General features: G+C 32.8%; 2 protein-coding genes across 3 annotated transcripts; one reads left to right on the forward strand and one right to left on the reverse strand.

The window, feature by feature from the left end:
- The first annotated feature begins 271 nt into the window (after positions 1 to 271).
- LOC145131807 (Protein kinase superfamily protein) lies at positions 272 to 8,182 on the forward strand. Of its 2 annotated transcripts, XM_079066457.1 has the most exons (15): positions 274 to 1,812; positions 4,655 to 4,953; positions 5,054 to 5,198; positions 5,370 to 5,482; positions 5,558 to 5,721; positions 5,804 to 6,127; positions 6,245 to 6,285; positions 6,385 to 6,453; positions 6,555 to 6,655; positions 6,786 to 6,870; positions 7,013 to 7,111; positions 7,201 to 7,269; positions 7,437 to 7,568; positions 7,666 to 7,760; positions 7,859 to 8,182. In XM_079066457.1, exons 1-15 carry the CDS (start codon positions 982 to 984, stop codon positions 7,944 to 7,946), a joined length of 2,655 nt encoding a protein of 884 aa, XP_078922583.1. In that variant the 5' UTR covers positions 274 to 981; the 3' UTR covers positions 7,947 to 8,182. The 2 variants fall into 2 exon arrangements, with proteins under 2 accessions (XP_078922589.1, XP_078922583.1); XM_079066463.1 differs by lacking the exons at positions 7,666 to 7,760; positions 7,859 to 8,182 and having other exon boundaries at positions 272 to 1,812; positions 7,201 to 7,279; positions 7,437 to 7,564.
- A 4,075-nt stretch (positions 8,183 to 12,257) lies between these two features.
- On the reverse strand, positions 12,258 to 14,851 carry LOC145131819 (double-stranded RNA-binding protein 7-like). Its single transcript, XM_079066467.1, has 4 exons — positions 14,715 to 14,851; positions 14,552 to 14,574; positions 13,175 to 13,437; positions 12,258 to 13,072 (listed from the first exon to the last, which is right to left on the reverse strand). Exons 2-4 carry the CDS (start codon positions 14,568 to 14,570, stop codon positions 12,434 to 12,436), a joined length of 921 nt encoding a protein of 306 aa, XP_078922593.1. The 5' UTR covers positions 14,571 to 14,574; positions 14,715 to 14,851; the 3' UTR covers positions 12,258 to 12,433.
- Positions 14,852 to 21,169: the final 6,318 nt, after the last annotated feature.

Below are 21,169 nucleotides of genomic sequence, written 5' to 3' on the forward strand. Positions count from 1 at the left end.
AGAAACGCATACTTATACATGTCTTTTTATGTAATTTTATATATTTCAGCTAGTTTTACTAAACGTTATTTTTTATCAGCTAGCTTTTTAGCTAACAGCTACGTCAAACATAGCATGAGACCAAATGGCTTTTAGTAAATACCCAAAATAAAAAACTCACTTTAAACACCATCGGCCCAGACTCGACCCGACCTAAACCGACCCGTGGCTTTATTTGCATGGCAGTTAATTTAAACAAATGAATCGGCGGTTTCCAGACTAGATAAAATACATTTTTTTTCTTTTTCCAAATAACGATGCAGCCGCCCTTTCCTCCAATTAGAAACCCCGTCTAACCTACGCCGGTTGTGCATACCAATCTGTCTTCCTTATCACCTGCGCCTTATTTTGTTTATTTATTTATAGTAACCCAGACAGTCTCTGCTATTCCATTCTTGAAGCGAGTCCTCTGCAAATCCACCAATCAACTTATCTTTTCATCCTTCAAGCTTCACTTCTCATAAATTTGTCATACATAGTGGTTTGTTTTCATGATTATAGCTAGGATCAGTTTTAATTTGTTGATGAACTAGATCCTACGTACGTCCGTTCTTGCTTCACGACTATTAAGCGTAGCTAGATTTTGTTGGCAAAGCTTATATATATAATTTCGAGTTTTATGATGAAGATTCGTGATTTGGATTAAGATCAGAAGCAGTTTCATCACGCGCGAATTTTTGTGTACTTCTGTTTTGGTTATTTCAAAGTGGGAAAATGCGTTCCTTGCTGCGGTTCATCAAGTCGACAACACGTAAAAAATTGCTGCAGAAATACGATCAGTTTTCTTTCACCGGTGCTGTTAACTTCCGACCAAGAGAATAGGATCTGTGCTAGATTTAGATAGAGATAGAGAGAAGAAAAAAGAGAGTTCGACTTTTTTTTTTTTTTTTTTTGGCCCTTTTCGATCTATTTACATAAAACAACCTATAGGTGTTTGTGAAAATGCCGCATAGAACAACTTACATTTTCCCGAGGCAATTTCCCGAAAGCGGTGGGATCACGAATTCGTTATCAATAGCTGAAGATCACGAGAAGAAGATCTCGAAAGAAACTTCAAGTTTCATGATCGCAGGCGATAGCGATAGGGTCACGAATACAGATCATGTATATGGACATACAGCTTTGCTATCCGGACGGCACCATTTTAATAGCTGTAAAAGCGATCGGAGCCACGGGAAGAAGACCAAACAGCAACTTGCTGCTTTCGTAAATTGGTTGGTGGAGAAAAAAACTTCCGGAGGTGATTCAGTTTCCGGCTCCGGGCACGTGAGGCTGAACAACAACGACTTGAAACATTTCTCGCCGGTGCCGGTGAAGGATGTTGTCGACGACGACTGGCGTAGTCACGTCTCCGACGCCGATTTTAATCATCCAACCACACAGAAAAGCATTGGTGATCGACAGGTTTCTCTGCGGAGGTTATCCAGTGATGCCGCAAGTAGTTACGCGGCGAGTTTGTTCTCCGGCACGATCGCTACGTCGAGTTCTGCTGCTTTTTATAAGGATCCGGTAACGGAGGAGACGATAGGGATGAGGGAGGAGGATGTGATGGTGGGGAATGGTGATGGTGGTGATGGTGGTGATGGAGATGATGGTCGTCGGAATCTTGTCCAAAGGTGGCGTGAGAGTTATTACTTGCAACTTACGCTAGCTAAACGGTTAACCCATCAAGCAACCATCGGTGACGAGCCTACACTTATACAAGGACGTGGTGGTGGTGGCGGTCCTGCCGTGACGTGTTATGATGCAGAGTCTGTTTCGTATCGTCTATGGGTATGATTTTTCTCCTTCTTTACTTCCGTACTTCATTGATTTACCGATGATCTTTGCATTTTAGTGTTAATCGATCTTGTTCTGCTTTATGGATGTGGTACATACACGTTTAAGAAAAAAAAAAAAAAAAATTTACGCCGCTGATTGTTAAGTTGACGGCAGTCCGGCACCATCAACCACCACTTGAAATTAATTTGTCCTATTTTCATCCTTAAATAATTACAACTTTTAATTTAATATCAAGATGATACGATTGCTTTCTAAAATAAAGAGTTTTCTATTGGGAAAAAAAAAAAAAAATCGAAACAATTAATTGGGTTGGTTTGGTTGTTGATACCAAACCAAATCTTGTATTAATTAATTAGATTTATATATAGTTCTTATCCTAAATAGTCACAGATTTGAGGGGCCTGTATAATTAGTGAGCTTATATTGGGAACGATCAGTTCTATAGTTTTCGATCATTAAAAATGATAATTGTTGGCAAAAAAATTGCGTACCTTTTTTGTTCTTTTAGTTTTGTTCTAAAGTTTTGATACCCTTAACTATATTTTTATTTGCAAAAGTAATCAATGTTTTATTTAAAAAAAATTATTTAGATGATGAATTTGAATAGAAGTATTCTACACATTTGGTTTGGTTTGAAATTAAAGTACGTAGCGGGGTGGTGGGTTGATGGGTAATCATATATAGCCAAAATTCAATTATTAGACGCATTGTTTAAGCATTAACGTTTGATTTTTAGTTTTTAAATGTGAGAAATTACGTTAATTAAATACAGACCTTGAGATCATGTTAAAAATAGAAGTCTTTCATTTCGTGTCCATATTTTTATGTCTTTAGATAAGACAATCGTGTATCCTTTATTCTTCCATCACATATGAATTGGGCCATCTTGTATGGACCTATAAAAAAAATAGAAATTGCAGAAAACAACAGCCTTGGGTGACGCCCTACATACATAATTTAAGCTATATATTCATGCAATTTGCAACAACTTTTTTTCTCTAAAGTGTCTTCCATAATGGTTGCAGTCCTTTTTTGAAAAGTTTCAAGAAAAAACTACCAATTTGATCATTACAATTACATATAACTTAATGATATACATTTACACCTATATTATATATTCTTTTGTAAATTATTTTACATGCACAGTTCAAACAATTTTCTTGATTATATATCAAATCAAGTATCTTAATATCATTGGGGGGTTTTTGTTTTCTATATACATCTTTCTAGATTGTCTATCAATCATCATCCATCCTTCTTTTCTTCCCATTATATATCCGTTGATTTTGCTTAGTTCATGTGCTTTTATTTCCATTTCATATATAATTTACACATGTTTTCTTAATTTGTTACGTATCTTAATCTGTTCTAATTGCTATATTTGTTTTATTTTTTATATATAAACAATATATCATCATTATCTTCATACAAAGGAAACACTAAGTGTTGTAAGAATAAACAACTTCTTATAATGTGTGAGTGTGTGTTTTTATCTAGTCATTTAGGATTAGCTGTGGCCGGGGTTCCAAAAAAATTAATCTTTATTTATTTAGATAAGAATATAGAGCATATTAATTAATAATTAAGTAGATAATTTGGTTGTAATCATCTTGGGTTGTAATTAAGTAGTCAAACTTATGCTTCTAGAGATGCAATACAGAGATAGAAACCATAAAAATAAACGTATATAGTTTAAATGATAATTTATTGATCGAAGTTTATGTAGGAAATTAAACGCTACATATTATTTTTAAACACCTTTTTATGATTATTATTATTGTTACGAAATTCTACTTTTTGTGGTTATTTGGAAATTGGCATGAGGGTACCTACCTAGCAAAGTATTCTTCATGTGCAAAATACAAAGTTGCTTCGATCATTGATTAAAAAGCAAATTAAAGTTGCTTTGAAGCTAATGAGAGGTTAAATCGGACCATAATTAGGCCAATTTTCTAGTATTAGAATGGACGTGATTGACATGACTATTCGTAGTATATATCTTGAGTATATGCTACGCATCCACAACTAACAACTTTTCCATGTATTACTCTTTTCTAGTCCTATAATGAACGTCATCTTTAGTTTTAAACAAATATTCTATTTGCAATTATTTGTTTTCTTCTGAATTATTATAAAATATGGACCACATTAATTAGTTTAAGTTTCATTATTAAATATTATTTTATAAATTGTTAGATTTTGAACATAAAGTTACTTGTTATATTTCTGTAACACGGTTGGAGGAGTAATATATTCGAGAGGCTCCAAGTTGAGTGACCTTGGTTTGTAGTTTGAACATATTTTAAAAACTTTTTGTCTAATGTCAAACCGATATTTGATCTTTCTGTAGGTACGTAGTTTTGGACAAAAATATCAATAGTATGATATGTTGATTAAAACAACATAAACTTAATTATAATGTAGCTATCTCTATGAAAACAGAATCATTTTCATGTCAATATTCCATAGAATTAGGATATAATTAGAGATCAATTACTCTCAATATATAATGATGGATGATAAAGAACAAAAATGTGTTCTTAAATCCATGTTTCCTGTTATTTTTTATGTGTATGAAATATTGGGTTGGTATATAAAGATATAAGAATAATTGATAACCACTCTTTTCAGAAAGTATAACGTACAAATATTCCCTTCTCAACTAAATTGGTTATCGATCATGTCTTGAAAGAAGAAATATATATCCAGTCTTAATTTGTTGATGTTAATATATTGCTCCAATTTGTTTGAATAAAATTTTCATTTAACTTTTATTGTGTTTTGATAATTAATTAATTAATGGTTAATTTGTTTGTGAAAAATGAATCTGCAGGTTAATGGTACTTTATCTTACAATGATAAGATATCAGACGGGTTCTATAACATCCTGGGAATGGATCCGTATATGTGGATGATGTGCAGCAACTCTGAAGAAGGCAAACGCTTGCCATCTTTACTCTCACTCAAAGCTGTGAATCCAGGCACTACATCAATGGAGGTGCTTCTTGTGGATAGATATGGGGATTCACGCCTCAGAGACTTGGAAGATAGAGCACAAGACCTGTATTTTTCTGCTGAAAACAATCTCATGTTGGCTGAAAAGCTTGGAAAACTTGTTGCTTCTACAATGGGGTATATATGTATTGAATTATTTTTGCTTAATTAATTAATTAATTATTGTGCATTAATTTTTATGTATTGATATTGTTATATATTTTAAATTTTAATTAAGGGGGTCGTTTCCTATTGAGCAAGATGATCTCCATGCACGATGGGAATCGGCTAGCATGAGGCTGAGGGATCTTCAGAATGGCATTTTGGTCCCGATTGGAAGCTTGTCCATAGGACTCTGTAGACACAGAGCTATTCTTTTCAAGGTTATATATATATATATATATATATATATATATATATATATATATATATATATGATTTAAATTCAATATATATTTTTTATATGATGGATCTACCTATTTATATATATATATATATATATATATATATATATATATATATATTGATGGAAATTAATATCGATGCATATGCAGAAACTGGCAGACTATGTGGGACTACCTTGCCGGATAGCTCGAGGCTGCAAGTATTGTGTTGAAGATCATAGATCCTCATGCCTTGTCAAAATTCAAGACGATAAATCCACAAGGTCGAACTAATTCTTATATCTAATTTCATTGTTTATTTTTTTTATTAATGTGTCTTTTGTTTAATTATTATATAGGGAGTATGTAATGGATCTAATTGGGCAACCAGGAAACGTGTATAATCCGGATTCATCAATCAATGGAGATATACTTTCTTCGGTGCCTTCACCATTTCAAAGCTCTCATTTGAAAGAAGTTGAACAAGTTTATGTGGACCGAGCATCCATTTCTCAAGTCAAGAGTACGTAATTATTGTTAATTAATATACATAAAATCGTCCCCCTAAATAATGTATGATGAATTAATGTGGTAAATGCATGCAGGCATTGAAGGAGGAGGTGGAGTATGTGAGGAAGAAAGTGTAGTAGAATCAAAGGAAATGAGATGCGTCCCAGTCCCAATTGATAGAAACTATAGAGTTTGTGAGATGATTGAAACGCCAAAAGCAGTGAAATACAGTACTAGTAGTGATCAAATATCAGCTAAAATTGATCAAGGCAAGAGTACAATTAGTGATGTGGGGAAATTTAGAAGCAATAGTTTTCCTGTGACTGCTCCAAGGTACTTGACCCTTGAGCCATCTCTTGCAATGGACTGGCTGGAGATAGCTTGGGATGACTTGCATATCAAGGAGCGTATTGGTGCTGGTAATCATTAACCATTACTTTACTTAATTACTACTCCCCTCCAAATCAATTATATATAAATAACTACTTAATTAATTAATAATATAACATTAACAGACATGATGTTGGTTGTTTCAGGCTCTTTTGGGACAGTGCATCGAGCAGAGTGGCATGGATCGGTTGGTCTTTTTCTATAACCAAAACACAATGCATGATTGATTATTATTTTTCAGAATCTAATTAATTAAACTCTTTTGTTTTTTATTCTACGTATGTAGGATGTGGCAGTTAAGGTATTAACTGTCCAGGACTTCCAAGATGATCAGTTGAAGGAGTTTCTGAGGGAGGTATATATAACAAACATTATTTGTATATTTATGTTGTTTTTATATAATAATAAAATAAAATTGTATTCTAAATTTGGTGTTGAATATTGGTTTGTTGTAAGGTTTCAATTATGAAACGAGTGCGGCATCCGAATGTGGTTCTGTTCATGGGTGCAGTGACTGTTCGCCCACATTTTTCAATTGTGACAGAGTACTTACCTAGGTAGCCTAACTCCCTTTTCATTTTATATATATATATATATATATATAACTCAATCAATATCATGCATGGAAAGTTGCTTTTTGTTACTGATATATATAATATATAATTGATGATGAAACATTAATTACAGGGGTAGTCTATTTCGTCTTATACATCGACCAACAGCTGGTGAAATTATGGATCAAAGGCGACGTATACGCATGGCTTTGGATGTGGTTGGTTACTTAATTTTTATTATTATATATATATATATATATATATATATATATATATATATATATATATATATATATATATGAATCTTGAATTTCAACAATAATTAAAATAATTATCTCGATCGGCTATTTGTTGTTGCAGGCAAAGGGCATCAATTATCTTCATTGTCTTAATCCTCCCATCGTTCACTGGGATCTCAAATCTCCAAACTTATTGGTCGATAAAAACTGGACTGTCAAGGTACTTACATTAATCCAACACGTACTTAATTTGTAACTAACCGTTTTCTGTGACTGTATTTGACCCATATTATAAAATTGTATTTGTAGGTTTGTGATTTTGGGTTATCCAGATTTAAAGCAAATACTTTCATATCATCAAAATCTGTTGCAGGAACAGTAAGCTTCTGTAATTACAGTACTTGTTAGTCGTTTCTTGTCTGAAATATATCATATATATATATATATATATATATATATATATATATATATATATATATATATATATATATATATATATAAGTAATTAACTGTTTCTTTTTTTTATATATATGTAATGATGGCAGCCTGAATGGATGGCCCCTGAATTCCTGCGTGGTGAGCCCTCAAATGAAAAATCTGATGTTTACAGTTTCGGTGTCATCTTATGGGAGCTCGTCACCATGCAGCAGCCATGGAACGGACTCAGCCCTGCTCAGGTCAGCTTAGTGATATCATAAATAATCCTTTTATTAATTTATTATATAAGGGAAAATTCTTTTTTAAATTAAGTTATATGGTTTTGTGGAATTTCAGGTTGTGGGAGCAGTGGCTTTCCAGAACAGGAAACTAACGATACCCATCAACACCCCTCCTGCATTAACCTCACTCATGGAATCATGCTGGGCTGAGTAAGATTTAACAACCCTTGCATGCCATCATCAATCTTTTTACCTCGTGAACCACTTGTTTTCTAAACTGGTTAATTAATTTTCCATGTGTTTCACAGTGATCCTGCTCAACGCCCAACTTTTAAGAGCATTGTTAACACTTTAAAGAAGTTGCTCAAGTCTCCAGCACAAATGGGACCTCCATGAATTCACGATCGACTACATTTACATTATCTTCTCTTCTCATCTTTCTTTCTTTGTTTTTTTTTTTTTTCTAACATTTTCATACCAAACTACCTGAACCTGCAAATGGTTCTATAAACATCTAGTTAAACTATCATAAATCGAAACATCCGCAAGGGGATTAACTAAAATATGTAAAACTTAATAGGGCTAGCTTCATGTTTATGGACCTAGCTAAGTAATCCATATAAGTTTCTTAATTACTTCTTCACAATTCCATTTGGGTATGATTCCTAGTAATGCATACATTTGAGAAACAACATTTAATTGTTACTTACTTTTAACAACTGCATGTTTGTTTCGAAATTGGATCTAAAAATAGGTTGCTAATGAAAGCGGGGAGTAGTTTTTAGGGTTCAATCGCTTCAACAAACAATTAATGATTCAATACACAAAGTAATAATGTAAAATAAAATAACAGCACGGTATTTTATATGGTTTACACGATTAGAATGATCGGCTCCAACCACAAATGAACATATGAAAAAGATTTTATATATATATATATATATATATATATATATATATATGTTATTGACTTTAAAAAATTATGGATAACGTCAAATCTTAAAATTCTGACAAATCTGACTATTACCTCAGTTTAGTATCAAATCTGATAAATGCATCACATTATTGGTCTGTCTAACGGCTATAAAATCAAAAGATGAATCATGTTCCACAACTTAACAATAGTAGATTTGTTTGGTTAAGAAAAATAAATCTTTTGTATTTAGTATAATTATAATCTCCAATCAACCAAATATTATTAATAGCACTTAAAGGCATATAGTTATTTTGTTAAATATTAATAAATCAAAATTTAACAAAACACATCCTACAAACCACCTGATAATATTCAAAAGCTGCAAATTAACTGTTAAAAAATAAGGGATCAGAATAACAATAAAAACAAATTTGGATAGATTCAAGGATCGTGTTTATCAAACACTTTCTGAAATCTGTAATTCGTCCCTTTTGCTTGGGGTACACAATTCAGAAGTGAGATAATCCAAGAATGAACCAATCTGAATTACAGGCCTAATTCAGATTGTGAAACACAAAATAATTGTTAATATGTTCTTGAGAGATAGAACAAATCTTAAATCAGATTTTGAGAGTATATGGTTTGTAACCCATTTTCTAGAACATGAAGAATGTTCCTATACCATTGGGAAAAGTGGGTATTGCATTTTTCTCCAGATTTGGCGCCAAAAACCGGTAGTTATTAAGCATAACTAACTTTTGCATCATCAAGATGTCATCAAGAAATGCATGGTTGGAGTCATACCCGATGTAAAAAACCGCTTTAAGTTTTGAGGTGTTGCCCCGAACCCCACCAGGGGTGCTGCCCCTAGAACCCGTCAAGGGGCTACAGCCCCTTGGAACCTTGCACCCAGGGGCGCTGCCCCCGGACTCCCGTATTCCCGAGTTCACATTTATCACTCTGAGTGTGCACCCCGCACCTCCTAACTCGGTTAGTAAATGGAGCACGACCTATCTCATTATTAATAACAATTACACCAAAATATGTTGATAACACTAAAATTACCAACATTAACATCAATCATCTTCATGTTTATGAGATGGAAGTTTATAGAGTAACAATCAAATGTAATCCACTTACTGCATTCTCAACAATTGTTTAGCTCGCCAACATAAGGAAAACAATGTAGGATCATATGCATGATAAAAATTGTAAATGATTCAATTTTAATAGGATAAATGGTTGCATAATTAATATGAACATTTTCTTCATAGGCATTAAAAATGATTGTATAATTATCCAATCTGAGCAATGACAATAGATAAGTTCTTTAAGAATCAAGATTGTTATGTTATTTCTAATATCCTGGAAAGTGAAGATATATATATTTTTTTTGCCATCAATAAACCTCCGTCCACTTTCAATATATACATATCTTTTTGACATTGTGGAACTGGTTGGAGAAGTAGGGAACAATCCATATTGAAATTATATTTCTAATTTATGCCACTTAATTTTTTTAATTTGGATAATCCATTTCTTCTTTTTTTTTTAATTCTTATATGTTACCATTTTCCACATACAATAATTTCCTTGTATTTTTCATATCACTCTCTTGTTGACTTTTTCATAACTATCTATACCAATCATCATGTATTTAGGCATCATCGGTGGAAATCACCAATCACGGTAAAAGTGATTATGGGGATATTATATATAGGCCAAAACAAGAAATAGGTTTTGACAAAACGGCAAAAACATGTATTTTTTGGGATTTTGGTTCAAATCCTGACTTTTATGATTTTGTGGTCTTTTTGAGCTAATTTTGTTGTGTTTTTAGTCCCTCTGAATAGTGAAATGATTGTAATACCCTTGGGCTATTTATTTTCTAATGTTCTTTCATTTCTTCTTATATCTAATACTAATTTATTTATTTTAATAATTAAAAAAATAAGAAGGGGCCCACCACAACTCCCCGTGAATCATTTTCCTAGTGAGAATGAAAAGAGTAAACCCAAAAAATCATTTTCCTCAAGAGCTCCCTTTTGATTAAGATACATATCGAAGGTGGCGTAAAACATATATTTGATCGGAAACTGGAAACTTGAACCGTGAGGCAAAAAACGATGGACATGGGTGTCGTTGACCTATCCACCGCCGCAGATGAAAGCAACGCCTCATGTCATCAGGGTTCGTTTTTTCTCTCTGGCTCAACACTTACCAACGACAATGGATCCATTCTCTAATTGATTCCACCGCCCCAACCCACCACCATATCGGTGACTACCAATGCTGATCTTCTTCCTTCTGCATTAAACCAGCCACAGTCGAAGGTTTGCTCAATCGTCGGAAACCATTGACGGAAACCCAAAGGCGTGGAAAACAGTGACGGTGGCGGTTTATCTCTTTCTCTAATTCTCTCTCGTGTTTTCTACTTCTTTTGAGGGGCCATGATATGTGTTTATTGTTTATGATTCATTGTTTAATTACGTGTTCATTTGTTCTTTTATAAAATAATTGTTAAATTGTGCTCATATAATTAATTTAACATAATGCATCCAGTAGTCATTTCAAAATGAACAACTTCTGTTGATTTATTTTTGCAGGATTGGTAACCCACCCTTGTGGGATTGTAGATGCAACAGTGGGGTTGCACTAATTTTTTATCTGTCAAATTAAATTGAAGACCACATTTGTTGTATTGTTTGTTGATATTGTAGTGCAATATATTTTTATTTTCCTTGGACAAAACTACACAAATGGTCCCTGTGGTTAGCTGAAAATTACCACTTTGGTCCAAAAAAGTTTGGACTAGCACCACAGGTTCAAACTTTTCATTTTGTTGCGAGTTTGGTCCAATATTGTTTGAACATTTTTATAAAGACGATTTTTCCTCTTATTATTTAATTTTTTATTTTTCTTTTATTACAACAATTAAAAATAAAAGAAAAATAAAATACCCTCTCTCTCTCTCTTAAAGTCTGTAACACCATCTTCTTTCATTTTCGGGGGTGTTTGGGATTCCTTTTTAGCCTAAAATGAAAAAACATAAAAAGTATATCAGAAAGGGCATTTTAGTCTTTTCAGATTTTCGAGGGACTAAAATCACAAACAAACATGGTCAAAATGACTACGAAGCCAAAAAAGTCGGGGTTTGGACTAAAACCCCAAAAAATACATACCACATGGACCATTTTTGCAATTTTGTCATGGGTTTTTATTGAACATTCATAACCACCTTTGTCGGCATTATTGGAACTTTGGAAGAGCTTGATATTGTTGGATGAATTAGGAGGCATCTTTTGAAAGCGAGAATAAATGGGGTTGAAATTGGAATAGAACTTAGATAGGGAAATGTTGTGAAAATTATGTTGAGCAAAGGGCCAAATTTATGATGCAAGCAATAAATGAATTTCACAAAAACTTTACAAAACCTCATAATAAAGTGGGCTAAAGATTTGACATAAACTAACTTCAAGAACTTTATGAATTGCACGATAAATCACAAAATCACTTTTGACCAAAAAGGTTAGTTCACTAATTCATATCATAAGGCTATTTTCATGAACTAAATGATTGTTTTATAATATAAACTTCAAATATGGCCATTTGGTGACATATAACTTCCATTTATGAAGAAAACAAAACATGGGAAGATATACAAAAAAACAAATATATAATAAAACTTATGTGAGTATTTAACAAAAAAACACTATAGCCATATAATGTAAAGACAAAATGATCAAAAATTAAACGTAATGAACTACAAATGCAAAGAAAAACAACAAATGGAAAGGAGTAATCCAGGAACAAAATCTGATTGCATGTGATGCCAATGGGGTCAATATCCAAGTAATTGTTAGAAATTACAAAATACCAAAATACAGGATTTTATATATTTCAAGCTCCAAAAAAAACATACACCCAATGAATTACATCATGACTATTAAATAACTCAAAATCTCCCTCAACTCATGTTATCACATGCAACCAAAACGTTTTCCCCATTTGACTGTAAATCTTTGACTTGTTCATTCACAACAAAAACACTTTCTCCATTCGCTTTCAACTCTTTCACTTCTTCATTCACAACCAAAACACTTTCACCATTCGAATCCAAATCTTTGACTTTGACCTCATTCTTACAACAAGGATCGTCGTCCGTTTTCACCACCCCATCATCATCATCGCCACCTGGCGTTCTAGCTTTCTTCTTTCGTCGCTGCTTAACAAATTTACTTTTTTTCCTTTTTTTACTTTTCACTTTGCCCTCTGTCTCCACAACCACCTGCTCAGGTTCCTTTCGTTTAGTGGGGACCACCGTATATAACGTATCCGTATCCGTATCCACCGGGTCGGATTGCCAATTGGATTCTGGCCCACTCATCTTTATAGCCAAAAGAGCGATTTTTGCAGCTTTAAGCTCTGCTTCCTTTTTTGTCTTTGCTGCTGTACCAATGTATTTGATTCCACCTATGTCAACAGTGCAATAAAACGGGGATTCCCTCCCCTTTTTTTCATCTTTCGTGCATGTGTATGATGGAATCGCATAGTTCATCTTTTGTGCATATTCTTGAAGTAGATTTTTGCATAATCCGGTTTCATGCTATAAAAAAGAGAGAGAGAGAGAGAGAGAGAGGAATTTATATCAATCAATTATGAGTTAGGAAAGTTATTATTCAATTAATAAAAAAAAGATTATAGTTACCACAGGATGAGACACGCTTTTATCTGTAGCACCAGATTTTGCGATTTCAATGAGAGCAACTTCAGCAGCAGATTGTTCAGCAGCTTTTCGGTTTAGAAATCCAGTCAAAGAATAATAACTTTCATCATTTAGGACAACAGATGACCTGAATAATGGCTGGTGTGAAGGGCCTTCTTTGATGGTATGATAAATAGGTGTGGTGAGTCCTGCTTTTTGAGCATACTCTTGCAACCGACTTTTGAATACATAGCAATTTGATACACCTGTAACAAGTCCATGTTTACCACTCTTAAACTTGTATAATATATGTTAATATATATAGAGAGAAAAATAATGTTCAACAGAGCACTTGCTACAAGAAGGAAAAAAACAGGGTGGGTATTACAAATGAATGCACTAGAAAAAGAAAAGGGCCAAAAAGTATCTAGAACTGTTTGCCTATCACTCAATGCACAACCAACAAATGGATACACAATCACCAAGTTTACAAGAATCCACCTCTTTTCAATGACTTTTAGTTTGAATGATGTTGTTGCTTGTTAGTTGTTACTCTCTCATGTCTCTTGGTTTCCTGACCATACATATCTCTCACTTTCCTCTTCTTTGCCTTTAATATATAATTATAACCCTTCTTTCCAATTTGTAGATTATTAGGTATGATTTAAGAAATCAATATTTACTCACCAAGATATCAATGTGAATAATAGGCTGTCATTAAAAAAAAAAGATATATGTAACAAAAGGTGCCAATCAGATGCCAAAGAATATTTTCAGTTGGTCCATTCAATATAAGCCACATAAAGGGGAATCTTTTGTTACCATGGAAGCACCAACTAGCTCCACTACCATGGGCATCCACAATGCAAGTTGTATAATAGTTGAATAAGGTGGTGACTAGGATTGAATAGGTGTTTAATGGAATGTGGGTGATGACATGAACTGGAGTTGAATGAGCATTCAAAAGTTCAATGGATATAATAAAGAGATGATTAAGATTGAATAGGTGTTTAATGGGTTGTGAAAGGTAAAACTGTAAAAGTAAATTTGTATAGGTATTTAATGGATGAAGTGGAAATTCATTGAATTCTATAGACTTCAATGGATTGTAGATGACAGGTCTCGACAGCTACTTAACACTCCAAGACCCCTAATATGTTCATGATCTATCTCTTACTGTTTTTCACAGATAATAGAAGTTCAAAATACTTTGGAGCGACATAACTAACTTCATATTTAAGCTACAACATATTCAAAATAAAAACTTAATGCTTCATGGACAAAATTTATACTCAAAGAGCATGAACGATAAATTGGTTCAGAAACTAATGCACCATAACAAGAATCAGTAAGGACCACAATGAAGAAATGAGTACTTACTCTGAAGTTGCTCGTCCATGTACCTGTTATTCCAATTGGAAAAAGAAAACAAAAAAATAGGATTTCAATCAGACATTCAGAAACTTGATACACAGCTGAAGTAAGAAATGGAAATTGACAAGAGATGGTTACAAATGAATCCAACGAAGGAATTAGAGCTTACTTCTTGAGATCTAGAGGTTTGACCTGATTTGTTCAGGCGAAACCCTAGGGAAACGGAGTCAGCCAACAAGCACAGAAAGATGATGACAGAGAGCGAGATTGATATGAAAATTGGGGAGGTTTATCGCGCGAATAAACCCTACCTATTAATGCACTGCACAGGCTGATTTTTCTTCTTTTGCCTTTCGATATATCCGAATACGAATATCCGACTTCTATTTTCGGGTACATATTGAAATTTTGACGGATAATATTTCCTTTTATAAAATGAACAATGTAAGTATCAGGCAAATTTCAACATTTTCTTTTTAAGATAAATTAAATACAATGTTTCAAAAATCGGTTTTATACCAATTTTTAGATTGGATCGAACTGGGTGGCTTCTTCAAAAACTTGGTTAAACGGCAAAAACTCGTTTGAGCCGGTTTATTGGATTTGAATAGTTGGATTTCACTTTACCTGTTACAAAAACAACTCATTTCCAAAACAAATTCATCAGCTTGATCGATTAGTTTAACCGGAATATACACAACTCGAAGGCCGAAACACACCACTGCCAAATATAGGAAATTTTTTGCTTTTATATATGTACGTATGTAGAAAAATAGAAAATATATAAACTTATGGAATTCGGATTGAACCGGCCACCCGACCGTTCAACTAAAAAACCAGTTTTTAAAACATTGATTAAATACGCTTCATTCTTATAAAATTGTATAGCCTTTTTTGGTGTTTCTATATAATTCAGAAGAAGAGAAAAAAAAATTATTATTAAATACATGTTTTCTTGTTAAATCCTGTACAAGAGTGTTTCTTTTTTCAATTTTCTTATGAAAAATACATATCAAATCAAAACAAACTACCTACTCAATCAATTATTTGTTGTTTCATATAATTTATCTTAGGTTGTAAGGACCACTGCTATGCCTTGTGAGCCACTTTAGTTTTGTCATGGTTTTTTCATATCAATGGAGTGGTGCCATCTGCCATGAGAGATAGGCAAGAAATGAAAGCAAGGAGAAGAGAGCGAAAACAGCAAGGGAGTATCGAGGCTCGGTACCATAACCTCATGCCGAGAGAAAAGGGGCAGTTTTTGCCATATGAGGCAAGCTCCACCTCAACCTTGGCAAGCTTCATATTAATCTTGTCGAGCTTCAATCCCTTTAGTTTTATTGGGCAACGAAAATTATTGAACGCATTTTTATGCATCATTTTTTACATTTTAAACCCATTTTTTCACATTCCATGCATTATATATAGGCATTTTGCATCTTATTGCATTTTTTATATTTTATGAGGTTGGTCTTGATTTATTGGTGAATCTTTAAGTTGTTTTACAGGTTTATGAGAAGGAAAGAACCATATTATGTCACCAAGCCAAAATAACAATGAAAACAACCAAATCAAGAGAAGTTCGTCAAATGATGCAACTACAAAACATAAATGAAATAGCACAAACCCGATCGGGCTTACAGGAAGTCCGCTCGGGCCCTTTTATAAAGGAGACTAGGCATGACCATACAACGTAAATGTCAAAAAGTTTGTTGCGAATTTTCTAGATACGACTTGTATCAGCTATATTATCATTTTAGAAGGCTAGGCTTTGTTTTTTGAAGACAATGAGACGTAGAAAGCGCTAGGAAGCAAGAGAAATCATCATTCCATCATATTTTCGATTTATGCAAGCATTTTATGTTTTAGAAAGCAAAAGCTTAAATGTATAAAATCAAAACATTTATGTTAAATTATTGTTGTGGACAGTACCCGGTTTTCTATTCGGATCGGATACTCTTGTCCAAATTTTTTCAGATATTTTGTTGTAGCTTATCGAATTTAGGATAATCCAGTGGGTTAGTTTATCCGGATTTAGGATATAGATTATTGGATTTTTTTTCTGATTGAAATTCGGCTTCTAGTTTTCAATGTTTCACATCTAATGGATCAAATTTATCTGGACTCGACAGATATTAAAAAATCTGGTTCTAATATTTCTTGGATGTTAAAAAATTATTATGTGTTACTGCAAAAAACTAAAACACAAGGTCTATTAACATCTCCGTTTGGATGAGACAACAAATAACATCCAAGGAAGACAAATATTTAATTAGATATCTCACAAAACAAATGTAGCATTTCTCCCGGTTTTCCTTTGAACTTTGAAGTACGTAGGATAGGTAAAAGACTTTGTTCATAAACATATATTGGGCTAATACGTAAGCCCAAATCAATTTACTGGCCCATTGAGAACAAAAGCATATATTCAGTAGCCAGTGGGACCCCCTTTTTTATTGTTCTTTTAGAACTTTCCAAGCTTTGACAATACCTTTACAAACAAACCGCACCACTCCACCTTACTTACATAATGTCGAAAGTAAAGTATGCAACCATTTGGATATTTTGGTATCGTAATACATTAATAATGACAACTATTTCATCAATATCCTAAATAACTCAGTCATAAAGTCATTCGGTATAACCATCATTAATACGGTATGTAACCTCATCACTACATCCAACTACTAAACATAAAAGATACATATCACTAACACACCACTCCATATTATTTTTTTAGTTAAGTTTAATTCAAAATATAATAAAAACATAGATTTTTTCAAAACTATTTTTTCATTCAATAAAAAAAGACATTACATTTACTTACAAAAAAACTACATTACTTAAAAAATCAAAAATTAAAAATAAATAAAATAAATAAATAAATAAGCAAACATAAAAAAAAAACATAATCTTCCTTCATGTTTTTTTTGGTACAAATGCTCTGCGACGTCTTTTCGAAGATTGAAACACGTTTCACTGTTATGAATGTCAACTACTTATGCTAAAATTTTAGTTGTTCCAGGTACAAACTCTTCAATAAAGATAACTATGTCGTTCGGATCATACGTGCAAATTGCTTTATCTTCATGTTCAATAATCATATTATACATTATAATACATGCATATTGTAATGTCCCGAATTTTAGAATAAATTTTTCATTTTTAAAAATAGAATAAACACCCATTTTCATAAAATACATCCAAGTTAAAACCATTTGTTCAAGACCATATTTCAAAATCAAACTTATAAAGAAAACAACGTGAAATCTTGAAGCATAAAACTACTGATGTATGTTTGTATAGTCCCGATTTTTAGAATAAAATTTTCAAATTTTAAAATAGAATAAACACCTATTTTCATAAAATACATCCAAGTCAAAACCATTTGTTCAAGACCATATTTCAAAATCAGAGTTATAAGGAAAACAACGCGGAATCTTAAATCATAAAATTGTTAATGTATGTGTGTACAGTCCCGCCTTCGCATCCCACAAACCGATAAAGTACCTAAAACATTTAAGTCTACAACTGTAAGTCAAATCTTTGTGAGTTCCCCCAAAATATTTCATACAACAAATACACATTGCAAGCACACATCAGCCTACAATCTGACCGGACCGCCTCACAAAGCCTACAGTACACCTAGACCGCTCTCTTTGGACCTACAGTCTGACTGGACTGTCTCACATGCCCTACAGTACACCTGGACCGCCGGGTATCTTAGCCTACAGCACAAAGTAGGACCACCTCAACCCAACCATAATATGTCGCTTGTTTGAGCATAAGCTCTTGTTCTTTCTCCATTTGAGAAAGGTTATGTACATGTAGTCCAAATTATGGACTGAGGTTAAAACCTCTTGAGTCGTTAGACCACCAAAGTATAACGTCGAATGGCTTTGATTCCTACATGAAAAGAGTATCAAACCTGATTAGTTTTTCTGTTGGAATTCTCGAGTTAAGAAGTCTGCAAAGATATTATTTTCTCCTTTAATGTGCTCTACTTCGAAGCTATATCTGGAAAACCACATTTACCATCGAACTAATCGACCTTGTTTGTTATCTCCAGAAATGTTATTTCTTAAAAAATAAGCAAAGTTTTTGTTATCTGTTCTTACTATAAAATTTACAGGTGTTAGATAGATTGAAAACTTTTCAATTACTCTTTTAACGGCAAGATATTCTTTTTCATTAGAATGGTAATTTCTTTCAGCATCCTTAAAAGATCCTGAGGTGTATCTACAAATTAATTCTTTGGATTGATCCTCAAAATTTATCGCTTTAAGGATTTCGCCCCAATAATTATCTGAAGCATCAGTTTCGATAATTAATTTATCATCTATATTAGGATGATATAGAGGTGGAAATTCTTTTAGGTTCTTTTTTATTTTTCCCATATAGCTAGAATCATCTTCAGACCATGACCAAAGGACATCTTTCTTAAAGTTGCATTTTAAGGGACTTCTTATTTTTGCAAGTTTAGGAATGTAGTCTGAAGCATATGTTAAGATTCCTAAAAATCTTTGTAACTATTTTTTATCTTCAATCTTATTAGGAAATTTATGAATATTTTCCAAAATATGATTTTGAAGACGATGACTTCCTTGTTCTATTTCTAACCCAAGAAAATTTATTTTACTTTTAAAAAGTTGTGCTTTCTTTTAGGAAAGAATGATTCCAAGAAGATCACATTTTTTTAGAACAGCTGCTACGTGTAACAAATGTTCATTTTCATTGTTGCTGAATATGAGGATATCATCTACATAAACGCAACAAAATTTTTCAAAAGATCTGAAAGCATTTTGCATATGTCTTTGAAATATGGATGGAGCTTGTTTTAAACCGAAAGGTACAAAAACTTTGCTTATTTTAAAAAATAACATTTCTGGATATAACAAACAAGGTCGATTGGTTTGATGGCAAATGTGGTTTTCCAGATATAGCTTCGAAGTAAAGCACATTAAAGGAGAAAATAATATCTTTGCAGACTTCTTAACTCGAGAATTCCAACATAAAAACTAATCAGGTTTGATACTCTTTTCATGCAGGAATCAAAGTCATTCGGCGTTATACTTTGGTGGTCTAACGACCCAAGAGGTTTTAACCTCAGTCCATAATTTGGACTACAGGTACATAGCCTTTCTCAAATGGAGAAAGAACAAGAGCTTATGCTCAAACAAACTCTTCTTGAACAAGAATTGGAATTCGTCATAAACCAATTAAAAATTGTAAGGCTATTTATGTTTGAACATAAAAAGGAAATTTCTTCTCCTTCCTCTCCTATGAGTCAAGAAGAAAATGTAACTGTTCAAAAGAACATCGAACAACAAGAGGTCAATGTTTCACCTCCTTTAAAAAGAAAAGAAACGTCTAGTCCTGAGCAAACGGCTCCAGGTAAAGACTCAACAAATCCGTTGAAGGTTGTGGATTTACCAAAAATCCAGACAGGAGTGCAAACTCCAATAACGTTGGTTACACCCTTAGACTTTAGTCTAAGACCCAACGGGGGAATTCAAATCCCAAAAACTGAAGGTTCATCTTCAGGATCAGGAACACCTGATAAGGGAATTCAAATCCTAGAGGGTTTGTTGCTTAAATAACTTCGAAGAAAGTTCAGTAACCAAAAACGAGAGAAAACCTATCACACCCACTATGTCGCCTATAAGGGGGACAAGTTGTCCGATTTTCAACTATGAGCAGAAACAGCCCCTGTAGTTTGGTCATTTGAAGATAAAACTCTTCCATCCTAGATTCTATTCAAATAAGTTTCCCGAAATGCACTTTTAGTCCCTTCAATCCACTTTCCTTCATTAAGGTCATGATAGTTATATCATTATTATTATTATCATTTATAAACCTTATTTATTTATTTATTTAATTACTTGATAATTAGATAACAACAATCTTATCCATGTGTGTGTGTGTGTGTATATATATATATATATATATATATATATATATCATGATTGCAGAAATCGAGATTAATCGTGGATTAATCGTTTGGCGTTCTCCAACCGTCGAGGATTAGGGTATTAATCGGAAATTTAGGATTAATCGGGTTTGGCGGGATTAATCTGTTTTTGTGGGATTAATCGGTCAACAAAAGTCGAAAAAAGTCAAAAAAAATTAAAAAATCAAAAAATCAACTTTTTTTTTACTCCAAAATTTTTAATTTTTCAAAATTTCAAATATTATACCAAAATGTTCATATTTTTGTATTTTCAAAATTTCGAATTACAAATTTTCTTATTTCCTAATTTTGAAGTACTTGTTTTTCTTAAAATATATTAATATTTGATTAATTTTTATATTTTATTAATAATCTATGGTCCCCAATTAATCCCCGTCAAGACCGTTTATTTCCTTAACACCAGTCGACCGTCTGTCGAGCTACCGTCGAACGATTTTTACAACCTTGATATATATATATATATATATATATATATATATATATATATATATATATATATATATATATATAACCCCAATGATTCACCTTATCTATATAATTAATTATTCCAATTTTTTATATTCCTCTTAAAATAGTTAAGCGGAAACAGGTGTTACACATATATCATTCGTTTAATTCTATACATATCCCAGAGTCATGTAGTGTATTTCACT

The sequence above is a fragment of the Lactuca virosa genome, chromosome 1, assembly GCF_052849685.1.
Source record: "Lactuca virosa cultivar CGN04683 chromosome 1, Lactuca_virosa_CGN04683_v6, whole genome shotgun sequence".
Lineage (NCBI taxonomy): Eukaryota > Viridiplantae > Streptophyta > Magnoliopsida > Asterales > Asteraceae > Lactuca > Lactuca virosa.